The 24,365-nt window shown below is 39.6% G+C and overlaps 1 protein-coding gene across 1 annotated transcript in view; it reads left to right on the top strand.

The window, feature by feature from the left end:
* LOC121373086 (cytoplasmic aconitate hydratase-like) overlaps positions 1 to 24,365 on the top strand; it is a 65,190-nt gene that overhangs the window by 30,289 nt on the left and 10,536 nt on the right. The window contains exons 9-18 of the mRNA XM_041499533.1: positions 2,677 to 2,805; positions 3,480 to 3,627; positions 5,433 to 5,568; positions 8,781 to 8,865; positions 10,668 to 10,824; positions 11,238 to 11,302; positions 13,938 to 13,997; positions 16,750 to 16,854; positions 17,823 to 17,965; positions 18,673 to 18,820. Of these exons, the coding sequence (XP_041355467.1) occupies positions 2,677 to 2,805; positions 3,480 to 3,627; positions 5,433 to 5,568; positions 8,781 to 8,865; positions 10,668 to 10,824; positions 11,238 to 11,302; positions 13,938 to 13,997; positions 16,750 to 16,854; positions 17,823 to 17,965; positions 18,673 to 18,820 (1,176 nt within the window). The remainder of the gene's footprint in view (positions 1 to 2,676; positions 2,806 to 3,479; positions 3,628 to 5,432; positions 5,569 to 8,780; positions 8,866 to 10,667; positions 10,825 to 11,237; positions 11,303 to 13,937; positions 13,998 to 16,749; positions 16,855 to 17,822; positions 17,966 to 18,672; positions 18,821 to 24,365) is intronic.

Here is a 24,365-nt window from a genome sequence, read left to right as displayed (position 1 = left end):
ATGAACTAAATTTGTAAACAAAACATTTAGCATACCCTCCTTCCAAGTAGAACTCTATTCTGCCAACAGCACATCGACACACAGTATCCAGTCATGCATAACAACGAGGGTTGATACCATCACTGGGCAGAGATGGGACGTAGTCCAGTGGTAAATTCACTCGCTTGATGTGTGCTCGCTTTGGTACTCATCTGCATCAGTGGGCCCATTGGGCTATTTTTGATTCCAGTCAGTGCACCACGATTGGTACATGAAAGGCTGTGGTATGTGCTATCTTGTCTGTGGGATGGTGCATATAAAAGATCCCTTGCTGCTAATCAAAAAAGAGTAGCCCATGAAGTGGCGACAGTGGGTTTCCTCCCTCAATATATGTGTGCTCCTTAGCCATATGTCCAATGCTGTATAACCGTAAATAAAATGTGTTGAGTGCATCGTTAAATCAACCATTTCCTTCCTTCTTCCATCACTGGGCATTGTGGAATCAATATCGGATTACAAGACAGGAGAATTTGTCATCGAGTTTTAACGTGGAGGGGATTATGAGTTTCAAGTGACCAAGATGGAGCAACTTTGGGAATCTTAGTTAGGAACCTGTTGGGTTGTAATTGGGAAAATGTTTGGTATTGATTGGGAATATACTTTAGGGGAATGGGGCCGATGACTGGCCCCAGAAGGTATGGTAGATTATACCCTGCCATCACAGCTGTATATATTCCAGAATGTATGGTAGATTATACCCTGCCATCACAGCTGTATATATTCCAGAATGTATGGTAGATTATACCCTGCCATCGCAGCTGTATATATTCCAGAATGTATGGTAGATTATACCCTGTCATCGCAGCTGTATATATTCCATTGAGATCTATCCTGTGACCGGCCCCAGAATTTATGGTAGATTATACCCTGCCATCACAGCTGTATATATTCCAGAATGTATGGTAGATTATACCCTGTCATCACAGCTGTATATATTCCATTGAGCTCTATCCTGTGACCGGCCCCAGAATATATGGTAGATTATACCCTGCCATCACAGCTGTATATATTCCAGAATGTATGGTAGATTATACCCTGCCATCACAGCTGTATATATTCCAGAATGTATGGTAGATTATACCCTGCCATCACAGCTGTATATATTCCAGAATGTATGGTAGATTATACTCTGCCATCACAGCTGTATATATTCCAGAATGTATGGTAGATTATACCCTGCCATCACAGCTGTATATATTCCAGAATGTATGGTAGATTATACCCTGCCATCACAGCTGTATATATTCCAGAATGTATGGTAGATTATACCCTGCCATCACAGCTGTATATATTCCAGAATGTATGGTAGATTATACCCTGCCATCACAGCTGTATATATTCCAGAATGTATGGTAGATTATACCCTGTCATCGCAGCTGTATATATTCCATTGAGATCTATCCTGTGACCGGCCCCAGAATTTATGGTAGATTATACCCTGCCATCACAGCTGTATATATTCCAGAATGTATGGTAGATTATACCCTGTCATCACAGCTGTATATATTCCATTGAGCTCTATCCTGTGACCGGCCCCAGAATATATGGTAGATTATACCCTGCCTTCACAGCTGTATATATTCCAGAATGTATGGTAGATTATACCCTGCCATCACAGCTGTATATATTCCAGAATGTATGGTAGATTATACCCTGCCATCGCAGCTGTATATATTCCAGAATGTATGGTAGATTATACCCTGTCATCGCAGCTGTATATATTCCATTGAGATCTATCCTGTGACCGGCCCCAGAATTTATGGTAGATTATACCCTGCCATCACAGCTGTATATATTCCAGAATGTATGGTAGATTATACCCTGTCATCACAGCTGTATATATTCCATTGAGCTCTATCCTGTGACCGGCCCCAGAATATATGGTAGATTATACCCTGCCATCACAGCTGTATATATTCCAGAATGTATGGTAGATTATACCCTGCCATCACAGCTGTATATATTCCAGAATGTATGGTAGATTATACCCTGCCATCACAGCTGTATATATTCCAGAATGTATTGTAGATTATACTCTGCCATCACAGCTGTATATATTCCAGAATGTATGGTAGATTATACTCTGCCATCACAGCTGTATATATTCCAGAATGTATGGTAGATTATACTCTGCCATCACAGCTGTATATATTCCAGAATGTATGGTAGATTATACTCTGCCATCACAGCTGTATATATTCCAGAATGTACGGTAGATTATACTCTGCCATCACAGCTGTATATATTCCAGAATGTACGGTAGATTATACTCTGCCATCACAGCTGTATATATATTCCAGAATGTATGGTAGATTATACTCTGCCATCACAGCTGTATATATTCCAGAATGTATGGTAGATTATACCCTGCCATCACAGCTGTATATATTCCAGAATGTATGGTAGATTATACTCTGCCATCACAGCTGTATATATATTCCATTGAGATCTATCCTGTGTAAGTTTGTGTTTTCTTAGCCACTCTTTGTAGTGGATCGTGCACGCATCTGATGTTGGATCATGGAAGCGATCACAACTTTGTCTAACATCCTTTCGACTCTACCTTGTGCATAGATATGATTTTGATGTCAGAATACGGTTTTGTTCTTCGGATTTAGAGTAAATTTTTTTCTGTAGATCGTGGAACTCAATCTCAGTTCGGTCGTCCCATGCTGCTCCGGACCGAAGCGACCTCACGACAGAGTTCCGGTTACCGAGATGAAGTCTGACTTCAAAACCTGCTTGTCAAATAGAACCGGATTCAAGGTGAGTTACATTAATGGATTCATGACCACATTCTGGTTAACAAGGTGAAGTCCCGACTTCAAAACCTGATGTCAAAACCTGCTTGTCAAACAGAACTGGATTCATGGTGAGTTATATTAATGGATTCTTGTCCACATTCTGGTTAACGAGATGAAGTCAAACAGAACTGGAATCAAGGTGAGTTAATTAATGGATTCATGACCACATTCCAGTTAACGAGATGAAGTCCCAACTTCAAAACCTGCTTGTCAAACAGAACCGGATTCAAGTTGAGTTACATTAATGAATTCTTGGCCACATTCTGGTTAACGAGATGAAGTCCCAACTTCATAACCTGCTTGTCAAACAGAACTGGAATCAAGGTGAGTTACATTAATGAATTCATGACCACATTTTTGTTACCAAGATGAAAACATGCTTGTCAAACAACCGGATTCAAGGTGAGTGAAATGAATGGATTCAATCAGCTTACAAACTCTTCGATATTAAATATTTCTATTATTTATTTACTGTACAAAATGAAATATTTAAAATCTTAATGTTTTTTAAAAGGAAAATGAATACCCTTATACTACAATTTCTATTTTTAATAATTATTACAATTTTTAATGATAGCATGATTTTATTTTCTGTGCAAAATGGTTTTTTAACTGTCTTCTTTCTTTTCCACACAGGGATACGGTATTCCTGCCGACAAAATGAATGCCTGCGTCCCGATAGTGTATGAAGGTCAAGAGTACATGTTGTCACATGGTTCTGTGGTTATTGCCGCCATTACAAGTTGTACCAACACCAGCAATCCGTCAGTCATGCTGGGTGCAGGTCAGTTATTAATATAGAGATATAGATAGTAGTACATGACATGCTGTCACATGGTTCTGTGGTTATTGCCGCCATTACAAGTTGTACCAACACCAGCAATCCGTCAGTCATGCTGGGTGCAGGTCAGTTATTAATATAGAGATATAGATAGTAGTACATGAATTGCTGTCACATGGTTCTGTGGTGTTTGCTGCTATTACAAGTTGAACCAACACCAGCAATCCGTCAGTCATGCTGGGTGCAGGTCAGTTATTAATATAGAGATATAGATAGTAGTACATGACATAGTTCTGTGGTGATTGCTGCTATTACAAGTTGTACCAACACCAGCAATCCGTCAGTCATGATGGGTGCAGATCAGTTATTAATATAGAGATATAGATAGTAGTGCATGACATGCTGTCGCATAGTTCTGTGGTGATTGCTGCTATTACAAGTTGTACCAACACCAGCAATCCGTCAGTCATGCTGGGTGCAGGTCAGTTAGTAATATAGAGATATAGATAGTAGTGCATGACATGCTGTCGCATAGTTCTGTGGTGATTGCTGCTATTACAAGTTGTACCAACACCAGCAATCCATCAGTCATGCTGGCTGCAGGTCAGTTATTAATATAGAGATATAGATAGTAGTACATGACACGCTGTCACATGGTTCTGTGGTGATTGCTGCTATTACAAGTTGTACCAACACCAGCAATCCGTCAGTCATGCTGGGTGCAGATCAGTTATTAATATAGAGATATAGATAGTAGTACATGACATAGTTCTGTGGTGATTGCTGCTATTACAAGTTGTACCAACACCAGCAATCTGTCAGTCATGCTGGGTGCAGGTCAGTTATTAATATAGAGATATAGATAGTAGTACATGACATGCTTTCACATAGTTCTGTGGTGATTGCAAGTTGTACCAACACCAGCAATCCGTCAGTCATGCTGGGTGTAGATCAGTTATTAATATAGAGATATAGATAGTAGTACATGACATAGTTCTGTGGTGATTGCTGCTATTACAAGTTGTACCAACACCAGCAATCCGTCAGTCATGCTGGCTGCAGGTCAGTTATTAATATAGAGATATAGATAGTAGTACATGACATGCTGTCACATGGTTCTGTGGTGATTGCTGCTATTACAAGTTGTACCAACACCAGCAATCCATCAGTCATGCTGGGTGCAGGTCAGTTATTAATATAGAGATATAGATAGTAGTACATGACATGCTGTCACATGGTTCTGTGCTGATTGCAACACAGTTCACGAGTTTCATAAAAATGGTATGACAGGCAAGCTAGTTTAGTATTTTATTTATTACAAACCAACTGCAAACAAGCTGCAGCGCAGAAGTAAGCAGATGTAGAGACCTACTACACGTTATTTTTCTATGATGTGGTCAGCAAGTGATCTACATCACACTCACGTCTCGCCAATATTACACTAGTTAGATATTGAGTGATTGTTATGACATGAGCAATATCTTACACGTGTATAATAAAAAGAAATAGAACGGAGTATACTAATATGAACTGTTTGTGTTGAGAGAACTATCAAGTATCGGGAAATACAGTCTATACATTGGTCCCGACTGCATTAACGATGTTTGAGTGTCATAATAGGTTTTAGTTGGGGTTTTTTTTAGGTTTTTTTGAGGATACAAAAAATAGAATTCCAACCATATTTATGTTTGTAGGTCTGCTGGCTAAGAAAGCCATCATGGCAGCTATTCTACAAGTATTTATGTCTGTAGGTCTGCTGGCTAAGAAAGCCATCATGACAGATATTCTACACATATTTATGTCTGTAGGTCTGCTGGCTAAGAAAGCAGTGGAAGCGGGACTGTCTGTGAAACCGTACATCAAGACGAGTCTGTCTCCAGGAAGTGGCGTTGTCACGTACTACCTGAAGGAGAGCGGAGTCATGCCATTTCTAGAAAAACTTGGGTACGAACACTAACAATAGTAACATTTAACAGCCACGCTTTAAAAAATATAATAATAATATAATTAAAAAAATAATCAGAAAAAACCTAAACAATTATACTTGTGTTAAAGAGAGTGCAGTTATTTATCTAACGCTGTCTGTACACAGGGCTTGAAATAGCAAGCAAAAAATGGCCTTCTGTTCTTTGTTTTTAATTAGCTGGTCAAAACAAATATGGTCTGCTGTTCTTTGTTTTTAATTAGCGGGTCAAAACAAATATGGCCTGCTGTTCTCTGTTTTTAATTAGCGGGTCAAACCAAATATGGCCTGCTGTTCTCTGTTTTTAATTAGCGGGTCAAAACAAATATGGCCTGCTGTTCTCTGTTTTTAATTAGCGGGTCAAAACAAATATGGCCTGCTGTTCTCTGTTTTTAATTAGCGGGTCAAAACAAATATGGCCTGCTGTTCTTTGTTTTTAATTAGCGGGTCAAAACAAATATGGCCTGCTGTTCTTTGTTTTTAATTACCAAGTCAAAACAAATACTGCCTTCTGTTCTTTGTTTTTAATTAGCAGGTCAAAACAAATATGGTCTTCTGTTCTTTGTTTTTAATTGGGGCGGGACGTAGCCCAGTGGTAAAGCGCTCGCTCGATGCGCGGTCGGTCTGGGATCAATCCCCGTCGGTGGGCCCATTGGGCTATTTCTCATTCCAGCCAGTGCACCACGACTGGCATATCAAAGGCCGTGGTATGTACTACCCTGTCTATGGGATGGTGCATATAAAAGATCTCTTGCTGCTAATTGAAAAGAGTAGCCCATGAAGTGGCGACAGCGGGTTTCCTCTCTCAATATCTCTGTGGTCCTTAACCATATGTCTGATGCCATATAACCGGAAATATAATGTGTTGAGTGCGTCGTTAAAAAAAACATGTCTTTCTTTGTTTTTAATTAGCAAGTCAAAACAAGCATGGCCTGCTAAGACAAAATAAGGCCTGCTGGAAATAAGACAGCACATGTTGGATGGAGAGTTTGGGATAGTGTGTGGAAAATCAGGACCAGATTTCTATGGAAAACACTACTGTATTGATATGTCCGATTTGGCTGTATGGTGTGTAATGAAAACACTACTGTATTGTTATCTCAGATTTGGCTGTATGGTGTGTGATGAAAACACTACTGTATTGTTATCTCAGATTTGGCTGTATGGTGTGTGTTGAAAACACTACTATATTGATATCTCAGATTTGGCTGTATGGTGTGTGTTGGAAACACTACTGTATTGATATCTCAGATTTGGCTGTATGGTGTGTGTTGGAAACACTACCGTATTGATATCTCAGATTTGGCTGTATGGTGTGTGTTGGAAACACTACCGTATTGATATCTCAGATTTGGCTGTATGGTGTGTGTTGGAAACACTACTGTATTCATATCTCAGATTTGGCTGTATGGTGTGTGTTGGAACATTATGTAGAATAATCTTGTGTACTAATTTTCTCAGGTTTGACATAGTCGGATATGGCAGTATGACGTATAAATAATACTGAACTGTTTTCTCAGATTTGACATAGTCGGATATGGGTGTATGACTTGTACAAATAATACTGTACTGTTTTCTAAGATTTGACATAGTCGGATATGGCTGTATGACATGTCTAAATAATACTGTACTGTTTTCTCAGATTTGACATAGTCGGATATGGCAGTATGACTTGTATAAATAATACTGTACTGTTTTCTAAGATTTGATATAGTCGGATATGGCTGTATGACATGTATAAATTATACTGAACTGTTTTCTCAGATTTGACATAGTCGGATATGGCTGTATGACTTGTCTAAATAATTACTGTTTTCTCAGATTTGACATTGTCGGATATGGCTGTATGGCTTGTATAAATAATACTGTGGACTGTTTTCTCAGATTTTACATAGTCGCATATGGCTGTATGACTTGTATAAATAATACTGTACTGTTTTCTCAGATTTGACATTGTCGGATATGGCTGTATGGCTTGTATAAATAATACTGTGGACTGTTTTCTCAGATTTTACATAGTCGCATATGGCTGTATGACTTGTATAAATAATACTATGGACTGTTTTCTCAGATTTGACAGTCAGATATGGCTGTATGACATATAAATAATACTGTACTGTTTTCTCAGATTTGACAGTCAGATATGGCTGTATGACATGTCTAAATAATACTGTGGACTGTTTTCTCAGATTTGACATAGTCGGATATGGCTGTATGACATATAAATAATACTGTATTGTTTTCTCAGATTTGACAGTCAGATATGGCTGTATGACATATAAATAATACTGTACTTTTTTCTCAGTTTTGACAGTCAGATATGGCTGTATGACATATAAATAATACTGTATTGTTTTCTCAGTTTTGACAGTCAGATATGGCTGTATGACATATAAATAATACTGTACTGTTTTCTTAGATTATACATAGTCAGATATGGCTGTATGACGTATAAATAATACTGTACTGTTTTCTTAGATTAGACATAGTCAAATATGGCTGTATGACATATAAATAATACTGTACTGTTTTCTCAGATTTGACATAGTCAGATATGGCTGTATGACATGTCTAAATAATACTGTGGACTGTTTTCTCAGATTTGACATAGTCAGATATGGCTGTATGACATGTCTAAATAATACTGTGGACTGTTTTCTTAGATTTGACATAGTCGGATATGGCTGTGGGCATTCCAACGAATTGGTGTTGTCTGTTTGGTTAGTGTGAATTATAAACATATAAATAATACTGTATTGTTTTCTCAGTTTTGACATAGTCGGATATGGCTGTATGACATATAAATAATACTGTACTGTTTTCTTAGATTATACATAGTCAGATATGGCTGTATGACATATAAATAATACTGTACTGTTTTCTTAGATTATACATAGTCAGATATGGCTGTATGACATGTCTAAATAATACTGTGGACTGTTTTCTCAGATTTGACATAGTCGGATATGGCTGTATGACATATAAATAATACTGTATTGTTTTGTCAGTTTTGACATAGTCAGATATGGCTGTATGACATGTCTAAATAATACTGTACTGTTTTCTTAGATTAGACATTGTCGGATATGGCTGTATGACTTGTATAAATAATACTGTGTACTGTTTTCTCAGATTTGACATAGTCGGATACAGTTGTATGATCTGTATTAATAATACTGAACTGTTTTCCCAGATTTGACATAGTCGGATATGGCTGTATGACGTGTATTGGAAACAGCGGACCACTTCCGGACGCGGTCGGGGAAGGAATTGAAAAGGTTCGTGTTTTCTTGTAATGTGTGTTAGTATGTTATCATGTTTTCAATATGACACTAAAGACATTCGTATACTGAACAGCATGGAGAAAAATGCAACCGTAAATTTTTTCCTTTTGATATTAAATTTCAAAACCTAAAACGTATATAACATTGAAACTATTCTAGTCCGTGTCTTGGTGTAACTAATATTAGAGGTACTGAAATCCTGTCCAAAAAAAATAAAATAACTAAAAAAAAATTGTTAATTTCAAAATAAATTAATAGGTTGTACCACTGGGCCATTTAAAAAAAAAAACACTTTTTTTTCAACAAAGACACTAGAAAACTTTAATTAATTAATTAATTAATTAATCATCAGCCGTTAAAGATTTGGTAATTGGAATACGTAGACAACAAAGCCGCTAGAAGACTTTAATTAATTAATTAATTAATCATCAGCCGTTAAAGATTTGGTAATTGTAATACGTAGACAACAAAGCCGCTAGAAGACTTTAATTAATTAATTAATTAATTAATCATCAGCTGTTAAAGATTTGGTAATTGTAATACGTAGACAACAAAGCCGCTAGAAGACTTTAATTAATTAAGTAATGATCAGCCGTTAAAGATTTGTTAATTGGAATACGTAGACAACAAAGCCGCTAGAAGACTTTAATTAATTAATTAATTAATCATCAGCTGTTAAAGATTTGGTAATTGGAATACGTAGACAGCAAAGCCGCTAGAAGACTTTAATTAATTAATTAATTAATCATCAGCTGTTAAAGATTTGGTAATTGTAATACGTAGACAACAAAGCCGCTAGAAGACTTTTAATTAATTAATTATCAGCTGTTAAAGATTTGGTAATTGTAATACGTAGACTTTGTTTATCCATTAACAGCGGGGGATCTTTTATATGCACTTTTCCAGACAGCACAGCACGTACCACAGCTATTGATATACTAGCAGTGAGGCACTGGTTAGCAGTGTTTGAAATAAGCATGTGTTCATTTTAAGCAGTAAAAAAACATCATCCTTGCACTTTATTGAAACAGTGGGCGGAGCATAGCCTAGTTGTAAATCGCTCACTTGATGCACGATCGGTCTAGGATCGATCCCCATCGGTGGGCCCATTGGGCTATTTTTCGTTCCATTGAATTGGTATTGTCTTTTTGGTTAGTGTTTTTATCTCTATATTTAAATGTTCTTATTAACAGTAAGCGTTTCGAGATCAGTTAACCATTTAACTATTCTATTTGCTATTTACCAGTATTCTTTGTTTCTTCTACACACTCCTCTCTTCTATTCCCCCAACTATCCGTGTTATCTTTATTGTAATATTGTTCTAGCCATCTTGATGTATAACATGTATATTTGTTAAATGTAGGGAGAGGCCTTAATATAGGCACTTGCCTGTTGGCCAATCCCAAATTTGATTTGCTAATAAATATTGTTTAAACCAATGTGCTCTAGTGACGTCGTTAAATAAAACAAACTTTACTTTTTGTACTTGCATATGTTGTGTTTGATTTTAAACGGACTGTCAATTGTTTTATGCTTCTCTCTCTCTCTCTGTGTGTACAGGGTCACTTGGTGACTTGTGGTGTGTTGTCGGGTAACTGTAATTTCGTTTCTCTCTCTACATGGTGACTTGGTGACTTGTGGCGTGTTGTCGGGTAACTGTAATTTCATTTCTCTCTCTACAGGGTGACTTGGTGACTTGTGGTGTGTTGTCGGGTAACTGTAATTTCATTTCTCTCTCTACAGGGTGACTTGTGGTATGTTGTCGGGTAACTGTAATTTCGTTTCTCTCTCTACAGGGTGACTTGGTGGCTTGTGGCGTGTTGTCTGGTAACCGTAACTTCGAAGGTCGAATTCATCCACTGACTCGAGCCAACTACCTCGCCTCCCCACCTCTCGTTATCGCCTACGCTCTCGCCGGAACAGTCTGTATAGACTTTGAGAAGGATCCATTAGGTACGTAGAAGACACTGATCTCCATTGATTTTCTTTCCATCCATCCATCCATCCATATCCATCCATCCATCCAACCGTCCGTCCGTCCATCCATCCATCCAGCCGTCCGTCCATTCATCCATCCATTCCTCCAACCAACCATCCATCCAACCATCCATCCACCCATCCATCCATCCGTCTGTCCATTCATCCATCCCTCCACCATCCATCCATCCATCCATCCATCCATCCAACCAACCAACCATCCACCAACCAACCATCCATTCTTTCATTGCTAACTGTACTTATTCTAAAGTGATTAATAACTGTTTGCCTTGAAGGTATCTAGCAGTGTTTGTTCACTAATTAATGTATTCATTACTACCTGTCCTGGTTTTGATAAGATATGTAACTGTATTTTTTTCTGTGACCAGGAACCAATGCGGAAGGTAAACCTGTGTTTCTTGGAGACATCTGGCCATCCAGAGAGGAAATTCAGGTAGGCGAAATAGAGAACAACTATATAATGACGTAGGATATTGGCTTTATCCCATGATGGTAAGAATGGAAAATTCTGCGAAGATTTCTCATTTGGCCTGAACAGGATAAAGTCGATATCCTGTTTTATTAACTGATTATCATGAAGTGCATAAAAATGAAGGGGAAAAGCTTTTATTTATGTAATTTCAGCTACATTGTACGATGACCTAAAGGTCAAATGAGCCGTTTTTTAATGTAGCTCTGCATGTAACGTCATGTGCGTGATGTCAAAAGTCATAATCTGCTAGTACATGTTTATGACTTTGCTTTAATCGGTCATCATAATCAGCCAATAGAAGCAGTGGTTGCAATAAATTAATTAATGTATAACTTTCAGTACTGTTTACAGTCATTTGATTGGCTAATTAAACTCTGATGTCAGTACCATTTACAGCCATTTGATTGGCTAAACTCTGATGTCAGTACCATTTACAGCCATTTGATTGGCTAAACACTGATGTCAGTACTGTTTACAGTCATTTGATTGGCTGAACACTGATGTCAGTACTGTTTACAGCCATTTGATTGGCTAAACACTGATGTCATTAACGGGCATTCTTATTATGCGATTAGCCTCACCGACTTGTCGCATGCGATTGAATTGTACTTTGAGAAAGTCCTGATTTAGCTCAGTTGGTTGAGTGCTCGCTTGTGGTGCTTGCGTCACAGGTTCGATCCACCTCGGTGAATCCATTTAATTGAATGAGTTTTTTCTTATTCCAACTAGTGTACCACAACTGATCAAAGGCTGTGGTATGTGCTTTCCTGTTTGTGGGAAAGTACATATAAAAGATCCCTTGCTGCTTTTAACTATGTGTGGGAAATGTTTAGACATCCAATAGCCGATGATTAATTAGTCAATGTGCTCTAGTGGTGTTGTTAACAAAACAAACTTTGTACTGTGAGAACACCTATAGTCCGGGTGCCGAGGGGTCATACCCTGCACCGAGAATTAACGTTTTTTTCTTTGGTGATTTTGGTAGACTGGGTGGTAGTCTTCAATTTCCAGGTGGATGACCGCTCGTCACCCTTGAGTAATTCTCTGGATTAACCCTTTTCTGTTGGAACTGCAAAATCAAAAATTGCCATAAAAATGGGGGTAAGGAACACAAAAAGTCATCTAGAATCATTGTTATAGAATATAATAGATCACGTGACCCCTCAAAATGTGGGTCTTGGGGAGCTTCACATTTGAAGCATAGTCCTGAACAGTGCCAGCATCTGAATCTACTGAGTCTGTGGGTTATGGCATAGCTTTGGTTCCAATAGACCAAATTTACAAAGTGCACCAAATATTTTAGGCCAAAGAGCCAAATGATTCTTAGAAAATTAAAGAAGTATGGGTTTTTTCTCTAGTTTGGGCCAGTTTTCCTATGGTCAAAAGAATTTTTAACAAAGAGACCTGTTTGGAGTAGGGTCTGCTCATTAGAGCTAGACAATGTCACAAGTGTAAAACATTGTCACAAGTATAGTGTTGCCATCTTTGTTTTAGTGTGCTATTAATTGCTGCCTGATTTTATTGACTCAATTTACCACGACAACTATCTTTCCTATGCATCTAACTTTTTACTTGTTTGACCTTTGACCTTGAATGTCAAAATTTGGGATGAACCTTTCTGAGTTCCCCAATGCAAGTATTTGAAGGAGGTCATTTGTTATTCTAGGTTGACTGGCTGCATTACTGTGGGCATTTTCCCTTTTGGTGTCAAAAGTAGCTATTTTAGCACTTTTTTGACATAGGTTGTCTTTCGTTTCCTACAGGGCGGTCATTATACAATATATTGGAACATAGGTTGGTCAAAATTATAGCAGGATGTCTAATCAAACAGATTCAGGTGTAAAAGAGACAATTTAGGTTTGTTCTTGGCCTACGTAAGAGTGTGTATAACAGTATTCGAGATTTTGGGCTCCCCAAGACCCATATTTTGAGGGGTTACGTGATCTATTATCTTCTATAACAATGATTCTAGATGACTTTTTGGGTTCCTTAACCCCATTTTTATGGCAATTTTTGATTTTGTGGTTCCAACAGAAAAGGGTTAATTCAGAGAATTGCTCAAGGGTGACGAGCGGTCATCCACCTGGAAATTGAAGACTACCACCCAGTCTACCAAAATCACCAAAGAAAAAAACTTTAACTCTGATTGCAGGGTATGACCTAAAATCGGGACTTGGCTCCCAGACTACTAAATCGAATGACTTTAAAGCTTGTTGGCTTTTGCCCAAATTAAACAAAATGCCCCAATCTGGATAACTACATTTATTCATATTAGTATTACTACCAAACAGCTATATAGGCTTGCAAATGAATCACTACGCACTTTTACATGGATTACAACCGATTTTGAGGGTAGAATGATGGAAATACATGGTGAAAAGCTTTCAGGTTAGCATATTTTGCCTGAATATCTCTATCATTTTTGCCTGAATTTGAGGGTTTGCTCCAACATCGGGTGGGCAGTTTGGTCTCATACGCTTTTGGGTTGTTCAACACTGTTTAAGTGTTTTAAATTGTAGTTTTTGGGGTGTTTTTTGAAACAATAGGTTCTTTGTGGGCAACATTATAATTGTGTGGAATTGTTTTATTTTGACAGGTTGTTGAGAAAGAGTTTGTTGTGCCAGCCATGTTCAAAGATGTGTATTCGAGAATTACAGTGAGTATCCTAGTTGATATATTCATGTAATATGTAACGCAACGTTATAATGTTAATATTCATTTTTTAATAGGCGTGGGACGTAGTCCAGTGGTAAAGCACTCGCTTGATGGGCTGTTGGTTTAGGATCGATCCCCGTCTGTGTCCCCGTTGGGATATTTCTCATTCTAGCCCGTGCTCCACAATTGGTTCAAAGGCTGTGGTATGTACTACCCTGTCTGTGGTATGTACAGAACTGCCAACTGCTACGCTTTGGGCTTTGTTTGCTACGCTTAGTCGATGTTTCCTACACTCATGCCCAAATTACTATGCTCAGTTGAAAAAACAATCCAGTATGATACGCTAATGAAAACCAGTAATAACTTTTGCAAGAGATAAATATAACTGGATGATTAGTGTATTTGGCCAAACTTTCTGCTAACGAATTATTTTTTATTTGGCAAGCGTATACATTTTATCTTTATCACAAATTATAGGTCTATAAAGTACAGTTGAAAAGCAGGCGATTTCTGACATTTATACTATAAAATTGGATGTAATCTTGGAATACAGTAACTAAAAACTGAATTCCTCATTTCTATTGCTTTTTCTTTTTAAAAGTATAATTTGCGGATTAAGAACCATTGTAAAAGAGTTATAGTAAGATGTATTATATAACAGACATGTAGTTTTACTGTAGGCCGATCCCAGTGTTGTGTACTATAAAACCTTGAAAGAACTGTTTTTTAGTTATGTTATGCTTGCATGCCGTGAATATAGAAAATTACATGTGAACGTATGCCAATTAAGAATAGAGTAATTTTTATTTTAACTTGAAATAAGAATATAAGCATTCAAATTTAGTATTGATCACATCATCGCACAACAGTTAATTTCGGGTTTATTGCATTTCAATCCTGTTTTAAAAACAAAATTCTAGTCATTCATACTCCTGTTCAAATCGCCCGACTTATTTGACAACATTCGTTATATTTCGGGTATGTCCGTATACCTTAACCGAAAACAGGCGCTATGACCCAGTCTTTTGCGGTTACTATAACGTAGTTATTTGGTGTTTTCTTTTGCTGCTGTTTATGACATTCGACCATGCTACTCTCAAATATCATTTGCTAAGCCAGGCGCTTGCACAGGAGGGTGGTTTTGGGGGTTGAAACACAACACCACACACACACACACACACACACACACACACACAAACACCAACACCACACCCCCCCCCCCCCCCCCCCCCCCCCCCCACCCCTAGCCCTAGAACGGGTCAATTTTTCAAAAATTTTCCCCTGCAAAATTTCCTGCGCACGCCCCTGTAAGCTCAGCTTGTCAAGAATGCTACTCTCACTTGTGGCTAGGGGTTGGCAGCTCTGTATGTACATACAAAAGATCCCTTGCTGCTGATTGAAAAGAGTAGGCCATGAAGTTGCAAAAGTGGGTTTCCTCCCTCAATATCTGTGTGGTCCTTAACCATATATCTGACGCCATACAACTGTAAATAAAATGTGTTGAGTGCGTCGTTAAATAAAACATTTCCTTCCTTCCTATTAATTTTTTAATGTTTTTTTTATTTTTATTTAGAAATTGTTTTATTAGTCCCCTACCAGTCCAACCGGAGGGGACTATAGGAGGGGACTATAGGTTTCATCTCCGTCAGTCTGTCTGTCTGTCTGTCTGTCTGTCCCACATATAGTTTTCCGGATTTTTAAAATTTTCACAGTGCCTTGAAATATTGAGTTGACATTTTGTGTATAGCTGTATCATATACTATTACAGATCAAGTTTGACTTGCAGGGTGATTTACCCATTTTTCACAGTGCCTTGAAATATTGAGTTGACATTTTGTGTATAGCTGTATCATATACTATTACAGATCAAGTTTGACTTGCAGGGTGATTTACCCATTTTTCACAGTGCCTTGAAATATTGAGTTGACATTTTGTGTATAGCTGTATCATATACTATTACATATCAAGTTTAACTTGCAGGGTGATTTACCCATTTTTCACAGTTATGGCCCTTGAACTTACTAAATATAAAAATTTGTTTTCCGAATAAATAAAAAAATTGCAGTGCCTCAAAATATTAAACTGAAATTTTGTGTATAGCTTGATCATGTTCCGTTACAAATCAATTTTAACTTGCCTGGCAATTTAGCCATTTTTCGCAGTTATGGCCCTTGAATTTAGGAGATACTAACATTTGTTTGGCCTAATAGGGGACACACGTGTATATGGCTTTAGCAGTACTCTCAGAATGCTTGTTTAATGTGTTTTACTGGAAGAAGAAAAGACTTCTGTTGTATCTGTGTGTATTGGCGTTATTTAAATGTGTTGTATCTGTGTGTACTCTCAGAATGCTTGTTTAATGTGTTTTACTGGAAGAAGAAAAGACTTCTGTTGTATCTGTGTGTATTGGCGTTATTTAAATGTGTTGTATCTGTGTGTACTCTCAGAATGCTTGTTTAATGTGTTTTACTGGAAGAAGAAAAGACTTCTGTTGTATCTGTGTGTATTGGCGTTATTTAAATGTGTTGTATCTGTGTGTACTCTCAGAATGCTTGTTTAATGTGTTTTACTGGAAGAAGAAAAGACTTCTGTTGTATCTGTGTGTATTGGCGTTATTTAAATGTGTTGTATCTGTGTGTACTCTCAGAATGCTTGTTTAATGTGTTTTACTGGAAGAAGAAAAGACTTCTGTTGTATCTGTGTGTATTAGCGTTATTTAAATGTGTTGCAACAGTATTGGTTTATGTTCACAGAAAGGCAACTCTCGCTGGAACGCCCTGGAAACCCCCGAAACCTTGCTGTATCCCTGGGATGAGAAATCCACCTACATCAAGTGTCCACCTTTCTTCGATAACATGGTCAGTGTCTCCCTTCCTCCATCCCTTTCTCTCTCTCCCTCTCCCTCTCCCTCCCTCTCTGTGTGTGTCTCTCTCTTCTCTTCTCTCTCTCTTCTCTCTCTCTCTCTCCCTCCCTCCCTCCCTCCCTCCCTCCTCTCTCTCTCTCCCTCCCTCCCTCTCCCTCCCTCCCTCTCTCCCTTCCTCTATCCATCCTTCCCATTCTCTCTCTCTCTCTCTCTCTCTCTCTCTCTCTCTCTCTCTCTCTCTCTCTCTCTCCCTCCCTCCCTCCCTCTCTCTCTCTCTCTCTCTCTCTCCCTCCCTCCTCTCTCTCTCTCTCTCTCTCTCTCTCTCTCTCTCTGTCCCCCCTCCGACCCTCTCTCTCCCCCTCTCTCTCTCTCTCTCTCTCTCTCTCTCTCTCTCCCTCCTCTCTGTCCCTCCATCTCTCTCGCTCCCTCCCTCCCTCCCTCTCTTAACCATACATAATATCAACTGTTCTGACTAATTTTATCATTGATACCAAAAACCCTACAAAGGTATATTATAACTATGTGTTAATACTAACTTCAGTTTTGATCATTCAAACCAAACATCCTACACCAGTTGAATCCCAGAAGGATATGCATCTTGTAATACTGATTTCATTTCTGTAAATTGCAAAATATTAGCATTCTTAAAGTGAGTGACCTAGTTTTTAAACATTACTACATATTTTTCATTTGTCTGAGAAGTAATAGTTATCGAGACAATCTCTAGTTATTTCCTGAAGGTATTTCGCTGTTTAAATATCAGAGTTTAGCTTCTCTCTGTTATAACCACATCTAAATATGTTACAGGTTTGTAGATTAACTAAACTTAGTGTCCATTTTCACGGGCTGATACTACGTTCTATCTCCTGAGTCTGTAGGTTCTCATACTGACTGTTTATTATTCAGACCAAAGAGCCTACACCTACTGAGTCTATGTTCTAATACTGACTATTTATTATTCAGACCAAAGAGCCTACACCTCCTGAGTCTGTGAAGGATGCATTTGTTCTGCTGAATCTTGGCGACTCTGTGACCACGGACCACATCTCGCCGGCAGGCAGTATTGCCAGAAACAGTCCTGCCGCTCGCTTCCTGTCTGCAAGAGGGTTAGTGATTACTTACACTTTCGACGGATATATATATATTTATCCTATATGAGAGAGAGAGAGAGAGAGAGAGAGAGAGAGAGAGAGAGAGAGAGAGAGAGATATGAAATAGAGTTAAGAGACACTCATGCCAAAAATGGGGGAAGGAGTTGCAGAGAGGGGTGATACATGTAGATAGATACATAGAGAGAGAACGATAGATGGAGAGAACGAAAGAGAACATGCTAGATGGAGGAGGGAGGGAGAAATAGAGAGGGGGAGGGAGAGAGACAGAGACAAGTAGTGAAAGAATAAGTGGTTACTACCTTAAGATACCAGTTTTACCCTGACAGAGAGAACCATAAATGAGAGATGAAGGGAGAAATAGAGAGAGACTGCTACCTTAAGATACCAGTTTTACCCTGCAAAACGATATAATGGTTAATGTCACACAGGTCTGCTGGGTAGTATTCAAGTTTTGTGGTGGGGTTTTTAATTATGTAACAGAAAAAAGTTACATACCTCGAAAAGTAGGGTCAATGCATCAGCTATGGTGGCCATCTTGTATTTGTATTTATTTTGATGATCAGACTTGTTTGGTGACAGGTCATGTTAAGTACATGTATAATACTGAAAAGGTGTAATAACATTTGACATTCCACATTTTAATCTCAACATAGCCGACATTATGGCTGCCATCTTGTATTTGTCTTCTCTCTTTTTTTCAGCCTCGTTCCTCGAGATTTTAATTCGTATGGCTCCCGGAGAGGTCACGATGCTGTCATGGTTCGCAGTTCATTCGCAAACATCCGACTGTTGAACAAGTTCATCGGGAAGGCAGCTCCAAAAACAATCCACATACCAAGTGGAGAGGTGGTACGTGCAGTGTGTCAGTTATTTAAACAATGCACGTACCAAGTGGAGAGGTGGTACATGCAGTGTGCCACAGTTAGTTAAACAATGCACATACCAAGTGGAGAGGTGGTACGTGCAGTGTGCCACAATTAGTTAAACAATGCACATACCAAGTGGAGAGGTGGTACATGCAGTGTGCCACAGTTAGTTAAACAATGCACATACCAAGTGGAGAGGTGGTACGTGCAGTGTGCCACAGTTAGTTAAACAATGCACGTACCAAGTGGAGAGGTGGTACGTGCAGTGTGTCACAGTTATTTAAATAATCCACATACCAAGTGGAGAGGTGGTACATGCAGTGTGCCACAGTTAGTTAAACAATGCACGTACCAAGTGGAGAGGTGGTATGTGTTGTGTGTCAGTTATTTAAACAATCCACATACCAAGTGGAGAGGTGGTATGTGTTGTGTGTCAGTTATTTAAACAATCCACATACCAAGTGGAGAGGTGGTACGTGTAGTGTGCCACAGTTATTTAAACAATCCACATACCAAGTGGAGAGGTGGTACGTGCAGTGTGCCACAGTTATTTAAACAATCCACATACCAAGTGGAGAGGTGGTACGTGTAGTGTGTCAGTTATTTAAACAATGCACGTACCAAGTGGAGAGGTGGTACGTGCAGTGTGCCACAGTTAGTTAAACAATGCACATACCAAGTGGAGAGGTGGTACGTGCAGTGTGTCAGTTATTTAAACAATGCACGTACCAAGTGGAGAGGTGGTACGTGCAGTGTGTCACAGTTATTTAAACAATCCACATACCAAGTGGAGAGGTGGTACGTGTAGTGTGCCACAGTTATTTAAACAATCCACATACCAAGTGGAGAGGTGGTACGTGTAGTGTGTCAGTTATTTAAACAATGCACATACCAAGTGGAGAGGTGGTACGTGTAGTGTGCCACAGTTATTTAAACAATCCACATACCAAGTGGAGAGGTGGTACATGCAGTGTGTCAGTTATTTAAACAATCCACATACCAAGTGGAGAGGTGGTACGTGCAGTGTGCCACAGTTAGTTAAACAATGCACATACCAAGTGGAGAGGTGGTACGTGCAGTGTGTCAGTTATTTAAACAATGCACGTACCAAGTGGAGAGGTGGTACGTGCAGTGTGTCAGTTATTTAAACAATGCACGTACCAAGTGGAGAGGTGGTACATGTAGTGTGTCAGTTATTTAAACAATGCACATACCAAGTGGAGAGGTGGTACGTGTAGTGTGCCACAGTTATTTAAACAATGCACATACCAAGTGGAGAGGTGGTACGTGTAGTGTGTCAGTTATTTAAACAATGCACATACCAAGTGGAGAGGTGGTACATGTAGTGTGTCAGTTATTTAAACAATGCACATACCAAGTGGAGAGGTGGTACGTGTAGTGTGTCAGTTATTTAAACAATGCACGTACCAAGTGGAGAGGTGGTACGTGCAGTGTGCCACAGTTAGTTAAACAATGCACATACCAAGTGGAGAGGTGGTACGTGCATTGTGTCACAGTTGTTTAAACAATCCACATACCAAGTGGAGAGGTGGTACGTGCAGCGTGTCACAGTTATTTAAACAATGCACATACCAAGTGGAGAGGTGGTACGTGCAGTGTGTCACAGTTATTTAAACAATGCACGTACCAAGTGGAGAGGTGGTACATGCAGTGTGTCAGTTATTTAAACAATGCACATACCTAGTGGAGAGGTGGTACGTGTAGTGTGCCACAGTTATTTAAACAATCCACATACCAAGTGGAGAGGTGGTACGTGCAGTGTGTCAGTTATTTAAACAATGCACGTACCAAGTGGAGAGGTGGTACGTGCAGTGTGTCAGTTAGTTAAACAATGCACATACCAAGTGGAGAGGTGATACATGCAGTGTGTCAGTTATTTAAACAATGCACATACCAAGTGGAGAGGTGGTACGTGCAGTGTGTCACAGTTATTTAAACAATGCACGTACCAAGTGGAGAGGTGGTACGTGCATTGTGTCACAGTTATTTAAACAATGCACGTACCAAGTGGAGAGGTGGTACGTGCATTGTGTCACAGTTAGTTAAACAATGCACATACCAAGTGGAGAGGTGGTACGTGCATTGTGTCACAGTTATTTAAACAATGCACGTACCAAGTGGAGAGGTGGTACGTGCAGTGTGTCAGTTATTTAAACAATGCACGTACCAAGTGGAGAGGTGGTACGTGCATTGTGCCACAGTTAGTTAAACAATGCACATACCAAGTGGAGAGGTGGTACGTGCAGCGTGTCACAGTTACGTGCAGCGTGTCACAGTTATTTAAACAATGCAGATACCAAGTGGAGAGGTGGTACGTGCATTGTGTCACAGTTAGTTAAACAATGCACGTACCAAGTGGAGAGGTGGTACGTGCATTGTGCCACAGTTAGTTAAACAATGCACATACCAAGTGGAGAGGTGGTACGTGCAGCGTGTCACAGTTACGTGCAGCGTGTCACAGTTATTTAAACAATGCACATACCAAGTGGAGAGGTGGTACGTGCATTGTGTCACAGTTAGTTAAACAATGCACGTACCAAGTGGAGAGGTGGTACGTGCATTGTGTCACAGTTATTTAAACAATGCACGTACCAAGTGGAGAGGTGGTACGTGCATTGTGTCACAGTTAGTTAAACAATGCAGATACCAAGTGGAGAGGTGGTACGTGCAGTGTGCCACAGTTAGTTAAACAATGCACGTACCAAGTGGAGAGGTGGTACGTGCAGTGTGCCACAGTTAGTTAAACAATGCACGTACCAAGTGGAGAGGTGGTACGTGCAGTGTGTCACAGTTATTTAAACAATGCACGTACCAAGTGGAGAGGTGGTACATGCATTGTGTCACAGTTATTTAAACAATGCACGTACCAAGTGGAGAGGTGGTACATGCAGTGTGTCAGTTATTTAAACAATGCACGTACCAAGTGGAGAGGTGGTACATGCAGTGTGTCAGTTATTTAAACAATGCATGTACCAAGTGGAGAGGTGGTACATGCAGTGTGTCAGTTATTTAAACAATGCACATACCAAGTGGAGAGGTGGTACGTGCAGTGTGTCAGTTATTTAAACAATGCACGTACCAAGTGGAGAGGTGGTATGTGCATTGTGCCACAGTTAGTTAAACAATGCACATACCAAGTGGAGAGGTGGTACGTGCAGCGTGTCACAGTTACGTGCAGCGTGTCACAGTTATTTAAACAATGCAGATACCAAGTGGAGAGGTGGTACGTGCAGTGTGCCACAGTTAGTTAAACAATGCACATACCAAGTGGAGAGGTGGTACATGCAGTGTGTCACAGTTACGTGCAGCGTGTCACAGTTATTTAAACAATGCAGATACCAAGTGGAGAGGTGGTACGTGCAGCGTGTCACAGTTGTTTAAACAATCCACATACAAAGTGGATGATGATGATAACTAGTTTAATGTGCCCATATACCACTAGGGTTTCGAACACGCCCATCCCGAGTCTGACCTCCGATAAGATCGGTGGCCTGACTCGGGATGGATATGGGGGGGGGGGGGGGGGGGGGGGGGGGGTTGAAAATGGGCAGAATTTTGAAAATATTTATATAATTTGGAGCATTTTAGAAGGACAGTCCAAAATTAAATAAGAGAAAGAAGAGAGGATCGGACTATTTAATAATGTTTTAAAAAAAAGAAGTAATTTCGACATAAAAGTTTGAACGCAGATCTAAAAGTTTAAAGTCCGATCGATATGTCCACGCGAGTGGCCTCGTTAAGGCCGTTTGCCAATTGTGTGCACAGCTTAAAGGGACGAGATGGGTTGCATTCCCGTCAAGAAAACCTCTAGATTGATAGTCGATTGACGTTGAAGGTGTAGTGCTGTGCTGAAATACAGATCTTGAGAAGCCGGATCCGTCTGAACGGGAGAGAGTATCAGACTAGGGTATAGTCCAGTCGTCATGGTTTGGTATAGTGGTGCGGACGGGCCCGACTCCGGAGGATACGAGATGGTATCACTATAAAGCAAGGTAAAGTCTAGAAAAAGAGTAGTAGGGGCCGACCCCGCTTCCTATTTCTTCTTAGAGTGGGGCGGTCAATCTTCCAGTGCTGCTAGGACAGGCTCGGACATGTAGAGACTAAACGCGAACAACCGTGGCATTCTGCAGAATAGCCGTCATACGAGTCACGAAAAAACCCCAAGTCGACAGTCAGACGGAGAAATGACGTGGAGGCAAGGAATCTCGCTAAAAAAGAATCCAACCTGGTGGTGCAGGCTGTCGAAACGAGAAGCGTTCAATCAGTTCCAATGGCCGCATACATCCCAGTAGAAAACTTCATTTTGCTGACAAAACCAACGAAATGAAGGACCCCCAAGTCAAGCACACGAAAGCATGTGCAGTGTGCACAGGTGAAACAAACACGTCTTACCACATGGAGCTCCAGACTGGGAATGGACAAAGTGGAGAGGTGGTACGTGCAGTGTGTCAATTATCTAAACAATCCACATACCAAGTGGAGAGGTGGTACGTGCAGTGTGTCACAGTTATCTAAACAATCCACATACCAAGTGGAGAGGTGGTACATGCAGTGTGTCAATTATCTAAACAATCCACATACCAAGTGGAGAGGTGGTACGTGTCCTACCAGATGGGACTAATAGGTTTCAGCAGAGCTTCTAGATTATGGTAGCCTCACTCCCATGGCTAGTGATATTCAGTGTTGGGCCAGTAAAAGGTTGTGGTATGTGCTATCCTGTCTGTGGGAAAGTGCATATAAAAGATCCCTTGCTGCTAATGAAAAAATGTAGTGGGTTTCTTCTGATGATTACAAATCAGAATTACCAAATGTTTGACTTCCAGTAGCCGATAATTAATTAATTAATTAATCAATGTGCTCAAACAAACTTCCAATAGCCTATGATTAATTAATCAATGTGCTCTAGTGGTGTCGTTAAACGAACAAACTGCCAATAGCCGATGATTAATTAATCAATGTGCTCCAGTGGTGTCGTTAAACGAACAAACTTCCAATAGCCTATTGGTCTGGGATTGATCCCTGTTTGTAGGCCCATTGCGCTATTTCTCATCACAGCCAGTGCACCACGACTGGTATATCAAAGGCCGTGGTATGTGCTATCCTGTCTGGGATGGTGTATATAAAAGATCCCTTGCTGCTAGTCGGAAAGAGTAGCCCATGAAGTGGCGACAGCGGGTTTCCTCTCTCAATATGTGTGGTCCTTGACCATATGTCTGACGCCATATAACCATAATTAAAATGTGTTGAGTGCGTCGTTAAATAAAACATTTCCATTTTCCAATAATCTATATTGAGGATAATAACTGGTACTGAGTTTGTTATTCTATTCATTACCTGAGCTATTTTTTCTCTAAAAGCCTTTATTTTCAATACACATGCACGTACATGTATAGAAACGATATAAACCACTTTATGCATTGTTCTGAGTATTGCTATAACTTTGTAATTTAATCACCTTCATAGATAATTTTCAAAAACAAAAGTTCTCTTTATTCTGGTACAAAATA

This window comes from Gigantopelta aegis, chromosome 5, assembly GCF_016097555.1.
Source record: "Gigantopelta aegis isolate Gae_Host chromosome 5, Gae_host_genome, whole genome shotgun sequence".
Lineage (NCBI taxonomy): Eukaryota > Metazoa > Mollusca > Gastropoda > Neomphalida > Peltospiridae > Gigantopelta > Gigantopelta aegis.
The sequence above is the reverse complement of the archived record's forward strand: the minus strand, read 5'-3'. Positions and strand labels throughout refer to the sequence as shown.